A 20,883-nucleotide genomic window follows, 5' to 3' on the forward strand; every position below is an offset into this window, starting at 1 on the left:
GTTGTGTGTACATGGGGTATGTGGGTGTGTGGGTAAAAGGCTCTGTCAGTTTTGATCCAGCATATTGAGGAATATACAAGGCATCTTATAAACTATATTTGGTTGAAATTGATATAAAGAATTGGCTTCAAAATTGGTGAAAATGTGAGTTTTTGAGAAATGACACAGAACTATCATGCACTTATGTGTCAGAATGCAGTTAACACAATACAGGGAAAAAAGGAGGACAAAAAAGGTAAATGAACAGCTCATGGGTATATGGTTATGGTTAAGAGTACAGGATGGAATTATGAGATTTATGATGATAAATTAATATTGCAAGGATACAGGATGGAATTAAGGTACAAAGGCAACAAAATGACAAGCTTGGTGGTCAAGATCCATGCTATAATGTTAAACTGTGTCTCGTCTCAAGTAAGTTGCTCCCATTTACACAGCTAGCAGGGACCCACAAGAAGCACTGAGGTATCACTAGTTAATACAAATAACACAAGGCAGAACACATTTTGCACTTCAACTGTTGAAATGTTTCAAGTGTTGCAGATATAATAGTAGACACGGTCTGTCGCAAGCATGACTTATTAATATCCGATTTGAACATCAAGTCATTTCCAAGTCCAGTCAATTTTGCTGCTGTGTGCAATTTAATTGGGCGTTTCATCATTAAGTCCAAGAGTCATGCAGTGCAACCTGCTGTGATATATAATCATCTATTGAGAAATTAAAAGGGATACTTTCAAAAGGTTGTATACCTGCATAAGTACATGCAATGATTTCATCATAGCCAGCACTAGCTACCACACCTCCCTGGACCGAGCTCACACTCTCTGATAATGTCTGGAAAAAGAAATAAAAAAATAGCTTACACTTTTTACCACTATCATAATAACTTAATAATATGAAATGTATTTCAGATTTCTTTTCAAAACATGATTATACCATTTTTCACCCTCATGTTGCAGGGACAAAGGGTAAACACACACTTAAAGATGCCCCAAAGATACATGCATCAAACAGTTACCTCAACGTGTTGATATCACTGCCACATTAGGTTGAAAAATACTATGGCAAGATGTTATCCATTCACCAAAAGATTGCAATGTTTATTTAACCAGGTTGAACCTCACCTTGCATGATACATGTAAAAGCTAACTTGGTACAGCTAATCACTACACCCCCTATGGAAGACATGAGCTTAAAGGTGAACCTCATTGAAAATAAAGTTATATATCAATGGAAAGCTTATGATGTCAGGAAGCAGAAAAGAATATTTTTATTTGCATAGCGTGCCAGGCTAGACATAATCTCCATGCAAAGATTGGATTTTGGCACCCCTAAATTACAAAACGAAATCGTTCAAATTGGGCGCTTTAGTTGATGACGCCAGCTCAGGGACACACAGTTACTTCCGGGTTTGATTGTAAACACAATGTCCGTGTATTACTGTGGCATGCATCGGGCCAATGCACAAATTCAGTCATTGTCAACTTACTTTACATGAAAAATATCTTCAATAAAATAAGAATAATATGAAGGAAATATCATGATCAAATTAAGAATGAAGTTCCTGAATAAAGTGTGTGGATTTAAAAATGGGGAAAGTGCTGGCGGGTGATTTGGGATAGGCCAAGCCATCCACGATATGCATAGGGAATATTACAGTAAAAGCACGAAGAGCGAAGATTCGCCAAAGATCCGGAATGAAAACAGATTACAAAAAAATAACTGCTAGTGCTACCAGTTCAGATCGTCACACCAAGTTGAGATGAACTTATCACAATGAGAAAATGAAGGAATAGAATAAGGTACATGTACAGGATTTTTTAATTATTTCTTAGCTTTACAACCGGTCATGTATGATAGGCGAACTTCAGTATATAAATACATACGGGATGAGCTCAGTGACTGACTGAGTCTCACTACGCCGAGTGTTTGGTATCTGCGACTGTACTGTACTTGCACACAAAATGACCAATTTGATATTCACATTCTGATATTTCCAACTTATTGCTACTTCATCAGCAAAATTTATTCCTGTAAATGTTCCAAATATAGGGAACGATTGATCAAATTTGCTGAAACACCCCATGAAACACAGAGGACGAAGCCCCGAAGCGAGTCGCTGTGTTTGTGCATATCCGTCCCTGCACTTCAGCAGCAATTTACGCATCGTGTTCGGTAATCCATAAAACATGAATGTTTCACTTTTTCAGTACCATACACTGATTGTACTATCATTAAAGAATCATGACACAAGTGACAATATTTTAATTTTATTCAGATTTCAGAATTCCATCAAATAACGGTCTACTAAGCCTAAATTGTATTTATTTTATAATAAAGTGTCTGCCCGAGTATCTGTTTCTTTCAATCGCGATTGTGTGGAAAGAATGTATTACCGCAATACGCTAAATATGAAAACCTTTATATGGGCTGGATTTGATGCAATCGGCGGTTTTTTATTAATTTTTGGATTACTGCAAGACGATATTTTTTTAATCAGACATTTTACAATGAATCAAGAATATATAGGGAATGTCACAAACAAGTATTTAATTTGTTATTCGATCATGTTTATTCAGTCCATGACATCGGTAGCAGCAAGCATTTGCGCATGGGATTGATCCCAGCGCGAAATTCAAACTCAATTACCCAGTTATACCCAGCCAGTTATGACTAATTTTGTCAAAAATTTACGGAAAATTTATGTGTTGACAATAATTCTATTATTTCTAATATATAAAGAAGGAACCAGCAACTTGAAGATTCCTCTAATTTCAAGCTTTATTGTGAAAATCAGACTTGCCGGGCAGCTTGCAAAGTACAGGAAGCAAGTCTTGTTTACACGTTTCTGAGTAAGATCACATGACTGCGAACCCTGAGCTTACGTCACGAGCATTCCCAAGGTCATAGACGATTGATTTGGGTGCTTTTTGGCGCTTTGAAAAAGACCAAAATTCAATCATTTTTTAATTTTTCAGCTTTATTGGCCATCAAAAAAATCGGAAAAAATAATTTTAATATCCTGACATCATAAGCTTTCCATTGATATATAACTTTATTTTCAATGAGGTTCACCTTTAATCTTCTACACAGGGGGTGTAGACTTCAAATGGAGTCATCCATTCAGGTAACCCCATTTGAAATTCACACTCCATGAATCTCAGTACTGGCCCATAAAATCTAGTTTATTATGGTAAGTATAGGTTCAACAAGGACAAGTATAACATGTCATCTAAACCCTAAGTACAGGCTGATATATCCGTCATGAACAGAACTAGTTCAACTTGGTTTTAAAGATTTAAACTAAGTTAGAGAAGATGTCATAGCACAGCTTCAACTAACCTGGGTAAATCTGAGTACGGGTTCATCTGCTTCATCGTACCCATATACCTCCAATATGCCATCATCTCGTCCAATCAGAAGATCTACCACGCCGTCAGAAGTGATGTCGTAATTATCCATACACAGAATACCACCATTACGTTTCTCGTTAGGAATTTCCCATCGGTGTGATGGTGATGTCCTAAAATAAAAAAATTTAACAAGGTACTGTTCTATTCATTCTTATTTCATATCTTTCCATGTTTTCACTAGCATGCATGCTCTGATAGTTGTTATAAAATGGTTAAACTTGGCATAAAGTGGTACTTTTAAGGCTCAAGCATGGTTGTGCAGGGAATGACTGGCTTCACAACATGAACATCATGGTAGAAGACCATGCCGTTAGAGGCGAGCGATCACTCTCGCTCACCACCGCTCGCCCAAACTCAATTTCTAGCGAGTGATTTTAAACTCGCCAAAGACACTAAATATCGCTTGCTGCGAATCGCCCAAAATTGAATCCAATATCAATTTACATGCAAGCACTTCAGTGTATCCTGTATCCGATCTACTGTAATAATTAGCCTTAAACCCTGGATACGAAAGAAAGGTTGTGAAGCTTTGTGAACAGTGTGTAATATTGTTTCATATTAGTATATGAATAATTTTTCAGACTTAGCGAGTGATTCGATTAAAATGTAGAGAGTGATTCGACCACTCGCCTAGCATCATGCTAGCAAGTGATTGACCACTCGCCTTTAAAATCTAGACGGCAAGGCCTGTGGTACGGTAGTTATTACTCTGGACCTAAACTTTCTCTGAGTTCATGTGTCATATTCAGAGCATGAATTGCAGGAAGAGGAAAGTTCTGCCTGCCAGGTGATTTTGCTCAGATCACCATGTTCACCAGAAAGTGAAATCATTGCAAATATTTGATCTCTTTATTTGGGGTGAAATTTCCAGTACCCTGACTGACCTTATCACTTACAAACTTTACAAAAACTTCAAGAAAAGATATTATCTGAAACACAATTTTTCTTATTGCTGAAAACCCTCTCCTAATGGAATCTAGCTACATTATGTATCATCTTGAATGTTTTGCAAGGTAAACTGAATCTCAACATTTTCAAACTGAAATAAAATTTATGTTTGCTTCCCATGCATTCTGTTGCACCATAATATTTGTCTCAACTATACATTACAATTACCTGTTGAGTTGCACAAGTCCCACTTTACCATCAGCTGTCCCATACAACATCTCTTCCCCATCCTCTCCTGTGGTAAATGAATGAAACAAAACAATTACACTGTATTATTGTTGATAAACCCTTAAAACAACTACCTTTTGATTTCCTGGGGAGTGGAGGAGGGTTTAAATGTGCAGTGAACATGTCCATGCAGTTCTGATCTTAATACTCTTGTCATGCACTCAGGATTTTGGTGGAATATTTGGTGCAAACTTACAAATACTTTTTTTCTAAAATATACTCAACAAGGCAGTTCTTGAGCAACAAGTCTACTTTCATAAAATACCTTGGGCAATCATATGGGAGTGTGATTAACCAGTATGGAAAGAGCACATGCTCATTAAAATTGTATTCCTTCTAATCTGACCTTAGTTAGCCCTGATGACTCATGACTACCATTGAATGACCTGGTAAATGTTGGTACATAATGCTGATCATTTCCATCAAGTTCCAATACAACTATATCCATAATAGGCTATTCTAGTTGAAATCCATACAACCCCTAACCTATGTTTCAGATGGACATTTAAATTATATTTTATTTCAGATAACAGTAACATACAATAGATGAAAAAATAATTTATATAGCCCTATCGAAAGCTAGTGCATTGCATAATTGTGTACTTGCTCAATTTGCATTGTGTGCAACAAACTTGAAATGGGATCCTTTTTTAATGGATTTTTTCATTTTACATGTAAAGTGTAAAGTCTATGGAGATGAAGATTATAGAATCAGTTACTATGTCCGCCTAATAACTACATCGCGTCAAACAAAAAAATCTTGCGTCTTCGCGTATTAACATGCCCTGTCAAAAAAAAAAATGTGTATCATTTAGTTCGCGTCATCTCGCGACATCACGTATCAACACGCTGCCTCTAAAGCAAGTGGGAATAATAAACATGGAGAATCAAAATGAGTGAGGAGGGTGCATGGGTGCCATGGGTTGGCGATATTATTTAACAATCCGCGATGCATAGGTGACCATCAAACTTTGCGGAAATGGCAAAAATACAAATCAATAGCCGTTATCAATTTTTTGAGCATAGGACCTACTTATACTGACTTAAAAATTGTATTTTATCATGTTTCACATCCACAAATTTTTTAGCAGTTGACTAGGAAGAAGTACTAAAACCATGATAATAGGGACAGATAAGAGGCAGAGCGGATAAGAGGGAGAAGAGGGCAGTGAGCTAAAGGGGAACAGCGGAAAGAACGGGAGGATAGGAGACAACAAGGGGGAACAAAGATGTTGCTTAAAGTGCATGACATGAAGTTGATTAAAAGGAATAAATTAGGAAGTTGGTAAAATTGTTCGCAATAAAAACTCGGAGGGTGGTGATACAGTTGTTACATTGAATTTATTTACAAACCGCGAAAGACGGGAGACCGCTAGTGAATATAATTAAATATTTCTGAAGAGGGGGCTATATAACCAAAACAAAAAATGTTCCATACCTTAGTGGTTATAAAACAAAGGTGCCCTATGGAAAACATAACCTTATCATCTACATGTACACAGGGAGTGTGACTTTCAAATGGAATTAGTGAATGCATGATTCCATTTGAAATATACACCCTGTGTCATGTTTTCCACAGGGGGTGTATGGATTTCAACTGGAATAGCCCTCTACGACCTTACCTCCATCATTAGCATATACGCATAAAGTCTGGGGTGGTCCAGACACCTCCAGCTCATAAAGTAAATTAGATTTTTCAATGACTCTCAATACTCTGTCTTGGCAGGCCAGGACTGGTGTGACCTCTGTCACTCTGGGCATTGGTAGGCAGGAGACGTCATTGATGCGGTCACTACATAAATAGTAGTTTTCATCTTTACAGTCTATGTAGTGGTTGAAAATATAGCTGCCTCCAAGGAATAGATGGCTGCCACATACCCACCTGTCAACATGGAAAGACATTTGAACGCTTAAATTTCATAAATTGATGCCTTTACTAACGTTTGTTCGGCTTATGTAAGGCGGAAATTATTCGGCTTTTGTTACTGCGCGCATCAATAAAGTCCCAACTCACGCTCGCGTAAATTTGCATAGTCACACAGTGCGCAACGCACAACTAGCGTGAGCGCCAGTGTTGTAGTCAAGACCTCTATGTCCGAGACCGAGACCAAGACCTGCCCATCCGAGATCGAGACCGAGACCAAACCTTCCGAGACCAAGACCACCCCTTCCGAGACCGAGACCTCTAAGTTCCGAGACCAAGACCGAGACCGAGACCTTGGTTTAATCCCGGGATACTCAAGTTTGGTTTGGGTAGGGGTGTGCCGCTGAGAATTTGAAAGGGAACCCATCATTGTACCAACTTTTCAAGAAATTTTGACCCGCATATTGCCTTAATTTTTATAATTTTTCTTCCAAATTTGGGGAAAATTTCAAAAATGTTGGCTATAGTGGAGGCAAAATTAGGCTAGTGTGTGAAGCGCCAGTGCGCGAAGCGCGCACAATTGAGCAATTTTACCATATTTTGGGCCCAAAACACAGTGTTTTTCGTGCTGAAAAGAAGATGCACACTGCGCAGGGCAACTATTTGTTCATTTATTATGCTTTTGTGGAGAATGTCCCCCTTGCAAGAGTTTAGTGGGATCCTCGCTTCCGCCACCTGCCCACCTATGTTTAATCATGAACTGAAATTGGAAGCTCACATCCTAACATGCTCACTTATGATTTACTTATAACTTTTAACTTTATAAAATGAAAATGATATCTTTATTCTTAACAATTTCTTCAACATTCATTGAAATTTAGGGTAAGGAATAAATAATGAATAACAACAGAAAATCATCTCTTTTTTTTTTTCAGGTCTCGACAGGTCTCGAATAAAAAAATGTTCGAGACCGAGCCTTTTGAGGTCCGAGACCGAGACTTTAGAGTTCCGAGACCTTGACATCCGAGACCGAGACACTGCAAAACCAGGTCTCGAGACCTACAACACTGGTGAGCGCTGCGACCAACAGCGTGCACGTCATCATATATCAATCAGTGTTGTAGTCCTCGAGTACTGTCCTTGGCCTCGAGGACTCCTCGAGGACAGGTTTTGAAGTCCTTGGTCCTCGGACATGTAGTCCTTGGCCTCGGACGTGTAGTCCTTGGCCTTGGACCTCAAAGTCCTTGGTCCTCGACAACAAGGACCTGACAAGGACAGGCAAAATCATCAAAAATGCAGGCAAATGTTTAAAGAGTGAAAGAGTACAATCTGCTGTTTAGTTATATATTAAAACTTTTTAGAGAAACATGACAAAGATAGCTTTTTATTGTACCTGATTGAAATACAAAACAGTTTGTCAATATTTTGGTGCACTATCATCTTTGCTCTTTGCAAAACATTCACATGGAGGCTAAATATGTGGTTTTATATTAAAATTCCACTCAGCCAATATGATTCCTAAAATAGGAATATCGAATAGGCACAAGAGGTTCATTAGATATTTTAATAAACTCATTGGACACTTTCTGTATGACATGTTTCGATTACCGGGTAAGCCTAACTGTGATCAAATGAATTTCATCTAGATTTTGGTTAATCTCATCAGCTACATTTTGCTGCATTTGATCTTAAGATAGATCAGTGCCCATTTTAGACTGCTTTGTCGCACATAATTATATACTTAATTAGTACCACATAACTGTCTAGCTTTTGATTAACATCAAAATGGTACCGTAGGTATGCGGATAAAACACATAAGTGTGTTATATTGTAATCTTCACTAGGCCTACTTGTCTAGAACATCCCAAAAGTTTGAAGTCCTATTAACGAAAGTCCTTCCGTTAGGGAGGGAGGGGGTCAAAAAGTCAGATTACGTTTGTAAAAAAAAGTCTTGATCTTTTTTAAGGATTTAATATAAAATTTCAGTATTTTCTGAAGTATATTGAAATTTTACAGTGGTTGCTTCAAAATGATTTTAAATCAAGATAGTGTACAGTACTTGCAACCTGCAACTTGTAACTTAATTTTGTAAGCAGCCGATTCTTTTTTATTTGAAAATCCAGCAAGTCCTCATTATTTTTTTTTTTTTTTGCCAAAAAGGTACAAAGAAAATATTTTAAAATAAAATAGAATATATGTTTCTTCCATAAATGTGATCAATATCCTAGCATTGTCGGACCCCATCCACCATAGCGACGGCACTGTATCCTATACAGGTTGGAGTTTTCGATATTTGACACTTGCGTTAAAGGGGAGGGTGGAGGGGGTTAGCGTTCTAGCGAAAGTGCTTTCCATTATAGGACTTCATCAAACTTTTGGGTTGTTAAGACTAAGAAACAAATCGATATAATGAACAAGTTGGGTTTTGTTGGTTGAAACTAGGATAAAGAGTCCATTTTAGGCATGTTTATTTTAGGCCAAATAAAAAAATAAACATGTTTCACGTCCCCTCCCGCTTCCTTTTTTGAGGTTTCTTCAATTTTATTTTTATTTTTTGTGTTAGTTAGAGGGGGCCTATCTCTCAGAACAAATAAAAAGAGGCCTCCTCCTTTTTCAAGGCATTATTGTATACGCTAGCCTAAAACAGCTCTAATTATGGATGTTTACACTGAATTTGCGATAAAAAATAAAAAGCCCCCTCTTCCTCCTTTTTTTCAAAAACCCGGACGTGAAACATGTTTTTTATTTTACTTGGCCTTATAAAGTTCTATAAATAAGCTTACTGTGCAGCGTTAGTTAAAGTGCATATAAAATTGCCTTATGTTGACGACAACATGACTTCCGATCGGGCGTGGTTTAGTATGGTTCATTATTATGAAAGTCCTTGGTCCTTGGCCTTGGCCTCGGAGACAAAAGTCCTTGGCCTCGGAGGGTTGTCCTTGGCCTCGGACACCATGTCCTTGGCCTTGGCCTCGGACACCAAGTCCTTGGCCTTGGCCTCGGACATGAGGTCCTCGACTACAACACTGATATCAATACACAGTGTTATGAGTTTTATTTTTTCTGCCTCATATAAGCCGAACAAACTTTATACATATAAGGGATTATTGATGTAAGGAATTTTCATTAGGATATGAATGTACATCTAAGGAATATCACATTAAACCTTGAGTCAGTACCCAAGGATAATTTGAAATTGGCTGAAAATTATATTACAAAGAAGCAGCCGAGTTAGAATGAGACACAGCTTCTTTTATATTATTTTAATTTATGCACTTATAAATACTGTATTGCCTATTGTCTGTAATAAATATCTCCCTCTAATAAACGGCCCCTATGATTTTTCAATTAAAAAGTGACCGATGTTTCAATGTCATATTGTGAAAGTAGCTTAAAACTTGCATTAGTCATGTCAGTATTGGCCGGCATGATCGCTAAACTTCATGGACAAAACCTATTCTAACTTAAACTTTCATCCAATTCATTGCCAAATTATGGTAGAATTTCACAAAATCACACTCTTGCTTAAAATGCATTTACAGATGATACTTTGCAGTTTTTACTGTGATATCCTGTTACGTGGGTGCTGCCATATTGGATTTGAACCCAGAAACAAACCGGAAGGGAGCAATACTTACGATTGTCACCCCGAATGTTAACCTTTTTCACAGAAAATTTGCCTTTAATAAAGGCCCCCTTTTGCGTTTATTACAGATAATAGTAATACGGTCAGCTACAATTTCTTTAAAATGCAAAAGGTCACACTCGCAAAACTGTCATTCTTACACAGTTGGGACATGCTAAGAATATAGATATAGCATCCTTAGTTCAGTAGGTTGAACAAAATCATTGAGATTAGACATGAAAGTGCCAAACATTAATTTAGCTTCTAAATTTTGATGTACATCTTGGGAGTACGACTAGTTATTACTGCCGTATATGGAATCTCTACACAAGCCTATAGATGTTACTTTGTTGATCCTGTTTTTTGGAGGAAAATGTATTTTAAGCAAGCAACTTACATTGTTTTGATACTCTCTGTCAGATTAGTATCAAAGCCAAGAAACTGTTTCCCTTTCTTGGTATAACCTTTGACCTCTGACCCTGTAGCTACAAAGATCTTGTCAGGTTGGCTGCCGAGAACCCCTCCCAGTTCTAGTCTTGTGATCTTGTGGGTTGGCAGAGTCTTGAATAATGGCTGCAAACACAAACAAATAAGGAGGAATTAACTATGAGGAACTGCAACAGGCCTGATGTGGGGGAGTGTGGGGGGGGGGGCACAAGCTGTTTTCGGTAATTTTCCTATTGGATTTTCTAAATTTAAAATCGACTGGGGGCACTGCACTTCCCCGGTCTCCCATGATGCTAGACCGCTGTGTCTGGAAAAATTGTTTTAAATTATCCTTGATATCTTTGGTGAAATAAATCAATGCAGCTATTACCCTGATTGTGCAATAATAATACAATAATAACTGCAACAACAATAACAAAAACAACAACCAATATTAAATTTGAAAAATATTCATGTATAAGACTTATTAGGTCTATATATTTCTGAATTATATAAAGTGAAAAAACAATCAATCACTACAGTGAGCGAATCAATCAAATAAAAAGAAAGAAATGAACATGAAAGGAAGAAAGAAAGAAAGAAAAAAAAAAGAAAAGGAGAAAGAAAAGAGAAAAGGAGGGAAGAAAGGAAGGAAAAATGAGAAAAAGAAGAAAAGCAATAAATATTATAAATTCAACCACCCGGTGAATCAAACCCACCTTTTCTCAAAAAGGATTCTTACCGGGGATTCAAAGTCCAGTGCTCTAACCATTTGGCTACTTACGCAATGACTTGATCTCAAAGCATTTATAATAATTATTTTCGATGCAATATGGCAGTTACAATCGTGTCCGCATAATGGCTCTTAGAATAAGCAAGCTATAGTCAGCCTGGAATTTAGGACATACATATGGCGAAAAACCTTGTTTTTTGTTTTTTAGTAGCTTCAATTTGGAGTGAAAATTAACACAAATATCGATTTTCAGGCATAACATCTATAATAAATTACTGAGTTTTTCGAATTGGTAAGGCTAAAAACTTCTACGCTTTTACATTATTTCGAAAACGGATTTTTATGCTATGAGAGTAAAGTTGTCCGCACCCCAATAAAACGTCTAATTTTGCTTTTGTTTACGTTAAGGGTGTCAAATTATGTTAATTAGTTTCAAAGGCACTGGCAGCGCACTGCATGCTAAAACTTTTCACGCCAACACAATACACTAATGTTGACATAGCCTGAAATTGGCCTTCTGTTTTGGCATTGGTGTGAAGATACTATGTCTGTAGTCTGGATGGTCATTGAATTACCTATTATACAATCACACAGTATTATATAATACCAGGCACTGTGTATGAACACCTAATTAATCACACATCAATAAAGTCAACATTTACTCAAAAGGATGAAATGTCCTTTTTGGAAGATTGTCAACATCTCATAATGTCCTTTTTGTAGGTCAAGATTGCCATCATGAACATCTCATACCTATAAGGGACGCACCACTTGATACTCAGGGGGGGTGGGGTTTGCTCATGTAGTGGGTGAAGTTTTTTTTTTAAACTTCTTACCCCACCCTGAGAATCTAATGAAAGCGCCCCTAGGCTGTTGGTGTAGCAAAGTGAGGAGGGTATTATAGTTTAATAGTGCTAATTATAATATGGTGCAATTGCCTATTTGCCTCTTAAACCACTGAATTTTATTTACCATGAATAGGCCTACCCTGCTCTTTAAGTACTGTAAATGCATAAAAATCTTAAATATCAGGGCGGCCAGCATCAAACAGGGGCAAGACTTCTCACAGTGGATATGATATGGTGGCAAGAAGACTTGCTTCGATCACGATGTAATTGCAATTTCAAGCCATTGATTTATATGGAAAGCATACTACATATTATATTTCTAAATGATAATCTCCTCTCATACCATTAATCACATTAAATAAAACATTTACAAGTTCACAAAATATAAAAAATTTACAAACCGCGAAATACTCTGACCGCGCAAGACGGGTGATCGCTAGTGATTAAAACTGTACAAATATACTCACCACTATTTCTCCTTTCTTGAGTCCAAAGCACTGCAGCACTCCAGTCTGGTCAGCTACTGCTATCTTTTGCTGTATCTTGGACTTCTTCTCAGGAAGTAGCTTCATTGTTCTTGGGGACGTCACTCCCACCTGCGGTCAAATTAACAATATAATGGTTTAAATTACAATTTAATATTTACACCACTTTATTCATTAAAAAAGACATATACATTTTTGTAAATGCCCCAAAAGGTGGTGGCATGCACACAAGACATGAGTATAATAGAACATTGTATAAAACACCATATAATGATACAGATCAAAAATTTCTAATAAGGGTGAATTGAAAGATTTCCTGAACAGTTATGAATGAAAATTGCAAAATGTAACAAGGACAGCCAAAAGATTGCAGCTTTGATAGATTGCATCTGAATTGTTTAAAAGTAATTTAATTCCAAGATTTCTTTCAAACATTGATGGGCATAACATAGCCTCTTGATCCTATTTCCAAAGCAATTGGGCTAGTCAGAGTCTTGAATATATAGCTGTGATCTTTAAGAGTCTTACCATGAGTATACGATACAAAATTGTATTCAAATCTGGAACCCTGTTTGGCAGAGCCTTCAGTTTTGAATTTGAACTTCATTTGTGTGTAAACAAGATCCCATGCTACGTTTTGAACTCGTCTTCAATATTCGACTTCTAATGATGACCCTGCACATTTTCTTTTATTCAAACGTGACTTCAAGTTGACTTTTCGATTTTGCAGTGTAACCAAATATAGAATTAAAAGTCAAGTTCATTTATGTTTTCTTGAAGCATAATCTAAGTGAGAGCATAAAAGTCACTTTTGTTTCTGAACTTAACTATTGTACCATTCTCTGCTCTGCTTGGTGTAAAAAATAATTTTGAATACAAAGTCACAATTAAAGAATTTGTCTTATAAACAGAATAACAAGGTGATCATTATTGTTTGATTTGCCATGCCTTGGTACTGAGATGATTTGGAAGCACTGAGCCAGCTGCAGGGTTGTTTGATTTAAATCACACCGATTTTAATCTTTTTTTTTAAATCACTGATTTAAATCAACTTTTTTCATTTTTTACCATTTTTGATAAATGCAAGTTGATTTCTTTCTTAAGGCCAGAGTAATGGAAGACACATTCGTCCACGACCGAATTTGAGATTTTTTGATATTTATCAACACTAAGATGTATTCTTTCACTTGAAACTGATAAAATACAACTTGCTAATATTTATTCATATTTTGCTTGATTTATTTCACTCTTTTCAACTCTAAAAGTCACATGGCTCAAGACAGCTTAGTAAATTGGCGGAAATAATGAGTCAGAAATGCGCTAATGCGAAATATTGTGATTACGCGTGCGATTCGTGGTTATGCGTGATCGCCGCGCAACTCTGCGCAGCATGTCCAACGCAGTCAAGGCGCATTCGGTATGTTGTTAACGCCAGCAAATGTGGTGTAAACAAAACAAAAATTTGCAGTCAAAATGCCACTTAGATTTTTTAATTATTTTGAATTTTACGCACTGAAAGCAGACATTATAGATTCATTGGTGCAAAAGATGCACATTTAGACCATGCACCAGATACAGCTTTTACATGTGTGAAAGTCTTACCGCTTTAAAATTTAAGGACGTTTTGTGCATAATTTTGACATTTTTTTACTAAAACGTCGATTTCTCAGAGTTCACTTTTTAAAACTTGCATTAGTCATGTCAGTATTGGCCGGCATGATCGCTAAACTTCATGGACAAAACCTATTCTAACTTAAACTTTCATCCAGTTCATTGCCAAATTATGGTAGAATTTCACAAAATCACACTCTTGCTTAAAATGCATTTACAGATGATACTTTGCAGTTTTTTACTGTGATATCCTGTTACGTGGGTGCCGCCATATTGGATTTGAACCCAGAAACAAAACGGAAGGGAGCAATACTTACGATTGTCACCCCAAATTTTAACCTTTTTCACAGAAAATTTGTCTTTAATTTGTCTTTTGACAATATTGCGCGATTTTTGTGACAAGATAACTCGAAAAATATGCAAGCAAAGGGTAAACTTTTTGCACTATCCTTTAGAGTACATCAAAGTCTAGGGAAGGTTTTTTCATTTTTTCAAAATATTTGTTTTAAACAAAAATATACACCATTATGTGCAATTTTTAGCTTAATAGAGTGACAAAATGGCTTTTTTCACATGTCTTTTTCAATATTTCGAAAAAAGAGACGAATTTCAAAAAAATAAAAAAACCTTCCCTAAGTTTGTGTCTCTTCTTCATGAAAAGCCAGCTGATTTTTTTTTACTCCGAACGGATTTTTTTCTAAGTTGTCACAAAAAAATTGGGGTAAAAAAGTGAATTTTTGTGATTTTTTCAAAAACTTGAGATTTTTAAACAAATCTGACGTCACCATGGGATTCCTTGACTCATTTCCTTTCCAAAAATGTATAGTTTTATATACTTTGGACATACAATTCAGAAATAATGAAGCTCGAAAAGGTCCATGTTCTCTCCCATTACTCTGCCCTTAATTGACTGATATATTTCATTCCTAATGGTTCTACAACTTTTGGATACAATTAAAATACCTCTATCTATTGCCAAAAATTCATCTTCAAGGTGCAGAATTCAACAGGTTTTTTCCCATTATTTTTTGAAATTTTCATGTGTAAAAATACGTTTTGATTTTTTTTGTAAATACCTGGTAGGATTGTGCATGTGAATAGCATTCCACTGACCTTTGACTCTTTCATGGGATATAGCAGTTCTTGGAAAAAAATTGATTTAAATTAAAAAAATCTGATTTAAATTTTAAAAAATCCGATTTTTTTTTAAATAAAAAAATCAACAACTTTGGCCAGCTGTGAGTGAATCAACATGTGTCCGAGACAGGACATTTTGCTTACCTGGAGATAGTCCTTGCGGGTGAGATTTAATTCCATCATCTTGAATCTTGATAACAGACAAGTCTTTTACTTTGCTTTGACAATGATAAAGCTCTTTTAATACCGTGTATACATGTAGTGTTTCTTACATAAATATTTTGCTTGTATGTCACTCCGTTTTCATGTTGATCACTAAAAGTGTTAAAACAGAAAAAAGTATTAAAAAAATGTTAATTCAATGCTAGAGCCCACCACTCAAACTCAAAGGACATATGATACATAATGTACATGTACATTTAAAATCATCCTTAAGGGCTCGGATAGCAACGCTTATACAGTATTTTTGTGGGACCTGAGAGCACATGAGACACATCAAATTGCATTCTGAATAAGAGGAACGTCCTTCTGATATCACAAAAATTAAGATTTTCTTAAAATTTGCGATATATAATTACATACGTGACACGATCAAGGGAAATGAGTCGGATGTCGCTAACATTGATTTTGAGATATTGGCAAAGAAAGTGTTTAAATTCTTATATGTTATTTTCTATTGTTTTCAGCGCTTGATAAATTGACGTAACTTGCCAAAGAAAAGTTGTATCAACATGGGGTTTTCAGTTTCTGAATGCTCTGAATGTCCTCTTTCTAGGGTCGACAGGTATGATGTGACGCATTCCCCTTGATCATGTTACATATGTGACATGATTAAGGGGAATGATGACGCGTATCACACATTGACTCCCGGCCGTTGACCTCATGAGCCTAGCTGCTTCCTGCAAGTAGGCCTACTCATTTTCTTCCAATTTATGAAGGAAAACGGTATGGAAATGTTATTTGGGCTATTTCACGTTCAGCGTACACTTACAGTCCCACAGAGGTTCAAAATTAGAAGTCCTTAAATTCATAAAAATTCTATGATTTTTAGAACTTCATGATGTACCAAATTCAATTCCAAAATCTCAGAGCGTGGGATCATCAATAACATTGTTAAATTCATCACTAAAGTTTCAATGGGAAAATGCATGGCGTCTGGAGAGGACATTTTGTTTAACAAAACAACATTAACCACTTCAGTGCTATGTAGTTCAAATAATGTATGGGTCAAAATTATTTGCATTTGTTTACATTGTTCATCAGATGATAATACACATTTTTTAATCATTCTACTTGACATTTTTTGTTTAAAAATTAAAGTGCGGGCTTCTGCAAATCCAGAAGCAAGTTAAACGATTGTTGAAAAAACATGAAACTCTACTTTATTATAACAGTATACATCCTCTTGTGTATCATTTTTCTTATCATAAATGTTAGTTCTGATGTGTTTTAATTAAATATTGTCAAGTTCCCATATTTTTCGGTAGAACTTGTGTTTTCTGAGCTTTCCAACGTATGGGTGTCTGGAGAGGACATTTTGTTTAACAATCAGTTTTGCACTTTTTTTCACTGATATTCAAGCAGCACACTTATCTTCATCAGTCTAAAAGTTTTCATCAGATGTTATTACACACAAATACTGCTAGAAAAGCATACCATCTCTTGTATTTTACTTTTAATGAAGGTTCCTGTAAATCCAGACATAGGTCACAGCTATTTGGTGAGGCATGAAATTCACACTTTCACCATCAAAACATATATCTTGAAAATAGATGTTTCTGACTACAAATGTTCACTTTAGATGTGTTGTCAATATCTAGATGAAACATTCACTTGAAATAAAAGTACATGTCATGCTTTTTGTGAGCTGTTACGGACCACAGTTTTTGGTTGTTCTGGAGAGGACATTCTGTTTAACAACATGATATCATCAGATATTGGCTACTTTGAGTACTTTGAGTACGGTATTGTGATTAAAAACTAATGCCTTGTCTTGTTAGAGGGAAGGAGAAGGTTAATTTTGTTAAAATAAAGTGAAACATTTACCCTTGATTTTGTGTCAATTGCCGATTTACCCCTGTTCTGGAGTGGACACACTTTTAACGCGGAATCAAGACACCAAAACTGGCAGGTTGTGATATTTTATACAAATATCCTCAGAACTAATTGTCCTGTTTTATGATTGCAGAACACCCTGAAGATTCTACAGATGCAAGTTTTGGCAGGAACTACCAATTTAGTTTCAATTTTGATAGTACCGGTACTTGTTTTGGAGAGGACATCGCTTTTTTTGTTTAAGCAGAATCTACATAATTACAAAAATGGTCATAAATTTCGCAATACTGGACCAATTTATGCCAAATAACTTGCATTGCATTGTCATGCTTCATACTTTGTTACCAAAGCAATAGCTACAAAGGAGGCTTATTTATATTCCTAAGAAATCATTCGCAAGACATTCAAAATATGAAGTGGGACTCCAGAAATGTGTTGAAAATGCATGTAAATGCAAAAATCTGATTTAAAAAGTTGTCAGAATTGAATGAAAATGCTCCTGTAGCTTCTCCTCCATAACACCCATCTAATAAAATCACCCACATTATATAATGTTCCAAATTCAGGTAACCAGAAATGCTGAAGCACCATTTTGAAAAGTGCACACTTTTAAACATGAAATAGCCCATTTAAACTTGTAAACCCTTATTATTTTCATCTGTATTGAATTGCTAAGAATGTTGGGTATGTATGAACGGGGTTCATTCATAGGATTTCGGGCATGATCGCTGTTTAGCGCTGATGAGGGCATGATCGCTGTTTATCGCTCACGCCTCGGGCATAAACAGCGATCATGCCCTCAATCCTATGAATGAACCCCTAATTCTTGTCATGAAACTTGACTTGCGCTGAGTTCAGCGACTATCCTACTTCTTCCGTGCTGCTTCGCTCAATCAATTATGCATGATTAATGACGTCACTCATATACGATTAATGTAAAGAAAAATAACACGTCATGGTAAATCTGACATTTGCATATGACGTAGGTGTTTTGGCAGGGCTTCCGGGGAGGATATTGTAAATAAATTGTGTACATTGCGCTGGACACTCGTAAACAAGCGCAAGCCTGCATCAAATGGAATTTTATCTTGCGACATTGTGTGTGAGTTTTGGCGATTTTTCTTGGAACTATGATTATTTTATCATTCAATAAAAATATACTGTAAGTTGGAAGTAGCCCCACGCTTTTTATTTTAATCCCACGCTTTATATCAGTCCACGCTTTTTACCCAAAAAGTTTAAACCCCCACGCTTTCACCAATTTTCAGAATTTCGAACCGGCACACATTAAAAAGCGTGGACTGCCGAGTGTGTAGCCTAGAATGTGAAGCTATCGGTGAGCAAATTCTTGGCTAGACTTCTCGAGCAATTTGTTTGAAGCCAATCAATAATTTCATGCACAACCTCTACAGCAACCAGCTCGAGGAAGGAACTGCACATGCGCACACTGCCTGGCTTGGCTTTTCCCCTGTGTCACTGTGTAGGTATGACAGGGAAACCTCAGTTAACACATTTGTTAGTCAGTCAAAATGGCCTAAACCGGCAATACAAATTTACATTGAAATTAAAAAGAAGCTTTTTAAGAAGGAAACCTTCATAAATATGTTGTCTATACTTCACTTGACCCAAATATATGATTTTTTTGGTGATGAGAGACTCGCACATGGAATTTCAGAGAGATTTTGATAGCAGTTCCATTAAAAAAGGTGCTATCGTCATGAGACTAAGATCTAGAAACACCCCCGTAATGCTGTTTTGGGGAATTTTGCTAGCAGAATCTTTTTGATGAAAGTCAATCTTTGACAAGATGTAACTTTGCTACGGAAATATGCCTGCCACTTCCACATACTTGTGCATAATATGGAAGGTCGATTTGTGCCCATAAATGTTTAGGCCTATGTTAAACTGTATGTTATACAAATTGTACAGCTATCATTTCTACCCTATGACGAACCGACATACCTGTAAATCAAATAGCCCACAAAAAACTGGTCATCGCTGGTATTTTTCATGAAGAAAAACAACACTTTTTACGCGAACATGTCCAAAACACGTCAGCTGACGTACAAGCCTCCCCACGCATGTACATTTATCAAGCCGTGTTCATTGTTTAATTGTCACCTGCAGCTGTTCGCAAGAAAACTTTCTGCATTAAATTACCTGGGGTCGTTATCAGGCCTGAGACACACTGGCGCTAGTTTGAGGACAGTCACTATGAGTTACTAATGTCGGCACATGCAGAAAATGCGTGATGGGTCGCCATTTTGTGACTCGTGCAAGCTAACACAAACAAATTATTGGACTTAATAATCTTTTCAAGTTTTAATAAAACGTGCATCTATCATGATAATATTACATTTTATTATTTTATTATTTGAATTACATAAGCTATGTCAATTTTGTGTCCATGTTAATTTTTATATGGATTTACCTGTGTTGATTTTAAACTGTTGTGAGCGTGGAGCTACGCAAATTGGCAGGCGATTACCCACCATGCAATGCGAATACACGGAAACGATCCAGTTTAGGATGCATCGCAGTTCCTGTTATGTAAACCAGGCGTAAACCGCCCATCCAACCTGATCGTGTGCACAGGATTTGTGCTGGAGGCTAGTTAATGCGCACAACCAATGCGCAGAAGAAGACCTTGATACTAGGCGGAGACTTACGTTTCACAAGAATGATTGACAGCTGTGAGTTAAGTGAAATTCTGTTCTGTGATTGGTACAAAAATATGGTTCTCGTATAAATGAATATATTATCCATGGCTTCAAAATTAGGAACCGTTTCTTCCACAGAGCCCTATATAGGGCTCTATGGTCTCTACTCATCATACACGACCGTAGAAGATCTGGCCAGCGGCGACGCTTGCCAATCAGGCTAGCTATTTGTACGGCGTGGCCTCTCATCCTTTTTATTATCTCTGGTCTTGTCACGCTGGTAGATTCGCCCACCTGTGATTACTGACCTGGATCTGACAGAAGATTGTGGAATTTACGATTTTCAGCAGCAGGATTTTATGAAACTGCCAATATTTGCAAGTATTCTGAAGGATCGGTAATAATTAAAATATTTTTCATGGTGTCGGTAGTGCAAGTTGAAGTTAGTGAATTTGTGGTTTTGTATGTTATGTGCAAGAGTGTTTTCAGGAAGCGTAAATAGGCAGGCCGTTATGCTAAGCTCTCCATGTTATATGCGAGTTCGGCGATGACTGGACACATCACACGGTAGTGTGATGTGTCCAGCCTGGATATACTACGGAAAGTGCTATGACAAAAAGGTTTTCAGTGTTGGCTTTCTTTACTCAAGGGCTTTAATTTGATATGTAAAATGATGCAGTTTGATGGCAAATTTGAATTCACCTGGCATACCTACACTGTGAGTGTGTGATGTCACGACACGTCAGCCCGACAAAAAAAGGGCAAGAGAATGCGCAGATGTGTCCAAAAATACGCTAAGTCTTTCGACATTTAAAAACTATCATGTAAACTATCATCTATTTTTGCA

At 36.7% G+C, this 20,883-nt stretch overlaps 1 protein-coding gene across 1 annotated transcript in view; it reads right to left on the minus strand.

Annotated features, from left to right (window-relative positions):
- LOC140161079 (BBSome complex member BBS7-like) overlaps positions 1–20,883 on the minus strand; it is a 37,804-nt gene that overhangs the window by 16,624 nt on the left and 297 nt on the right. Inside the window, exons 2-8 of the mRNA XM_072184467.1 lie at positions 15,466–15,636; positions 12,556–12,684; positions 10,479–10,654; positions 6,215–6,474; positions 4,533–4,599; positions 3,346–3,526; positions 753–837 (exon numbers count right to left, since the gene is read on the minus strand). Coding sequence (XP_072040568.1) covers positions 753–837; positions 3,346–3,526; positions 4,533–4,599; positions 6,215–6,474; positions 10,479–10,654; positions 12,556–12,684; positions 15,466–15,504 — 937 coding nt within the window. The 5' untranslated portion in view covers positions 15,505–15,636. The remainder of the gene's footprint in view (positions 1–752; positions 838–3,345; positions 3,527–4,532; positions 4,600–6,214; positions 6,475–10,478; positions 10,655–12,555; positions 12,685–15,465; positions 15,637–20,883) is intronic.

Source organism: Amphiura filiformis, chromosome 9 (assembly GCF_039555335.1).
Source record: "Amphiura filiformis chromosome 9, Afil_fr2py, whole genome shotgun sequence".
Classification (NCBI taxonomy): domain Eukaryota; kingdom Metazoa; phylum Echinodermata; class Ophiuroidea; order Amphilepidida; family Amphiuridae; genus Amphiura; species Amphiura filiformis.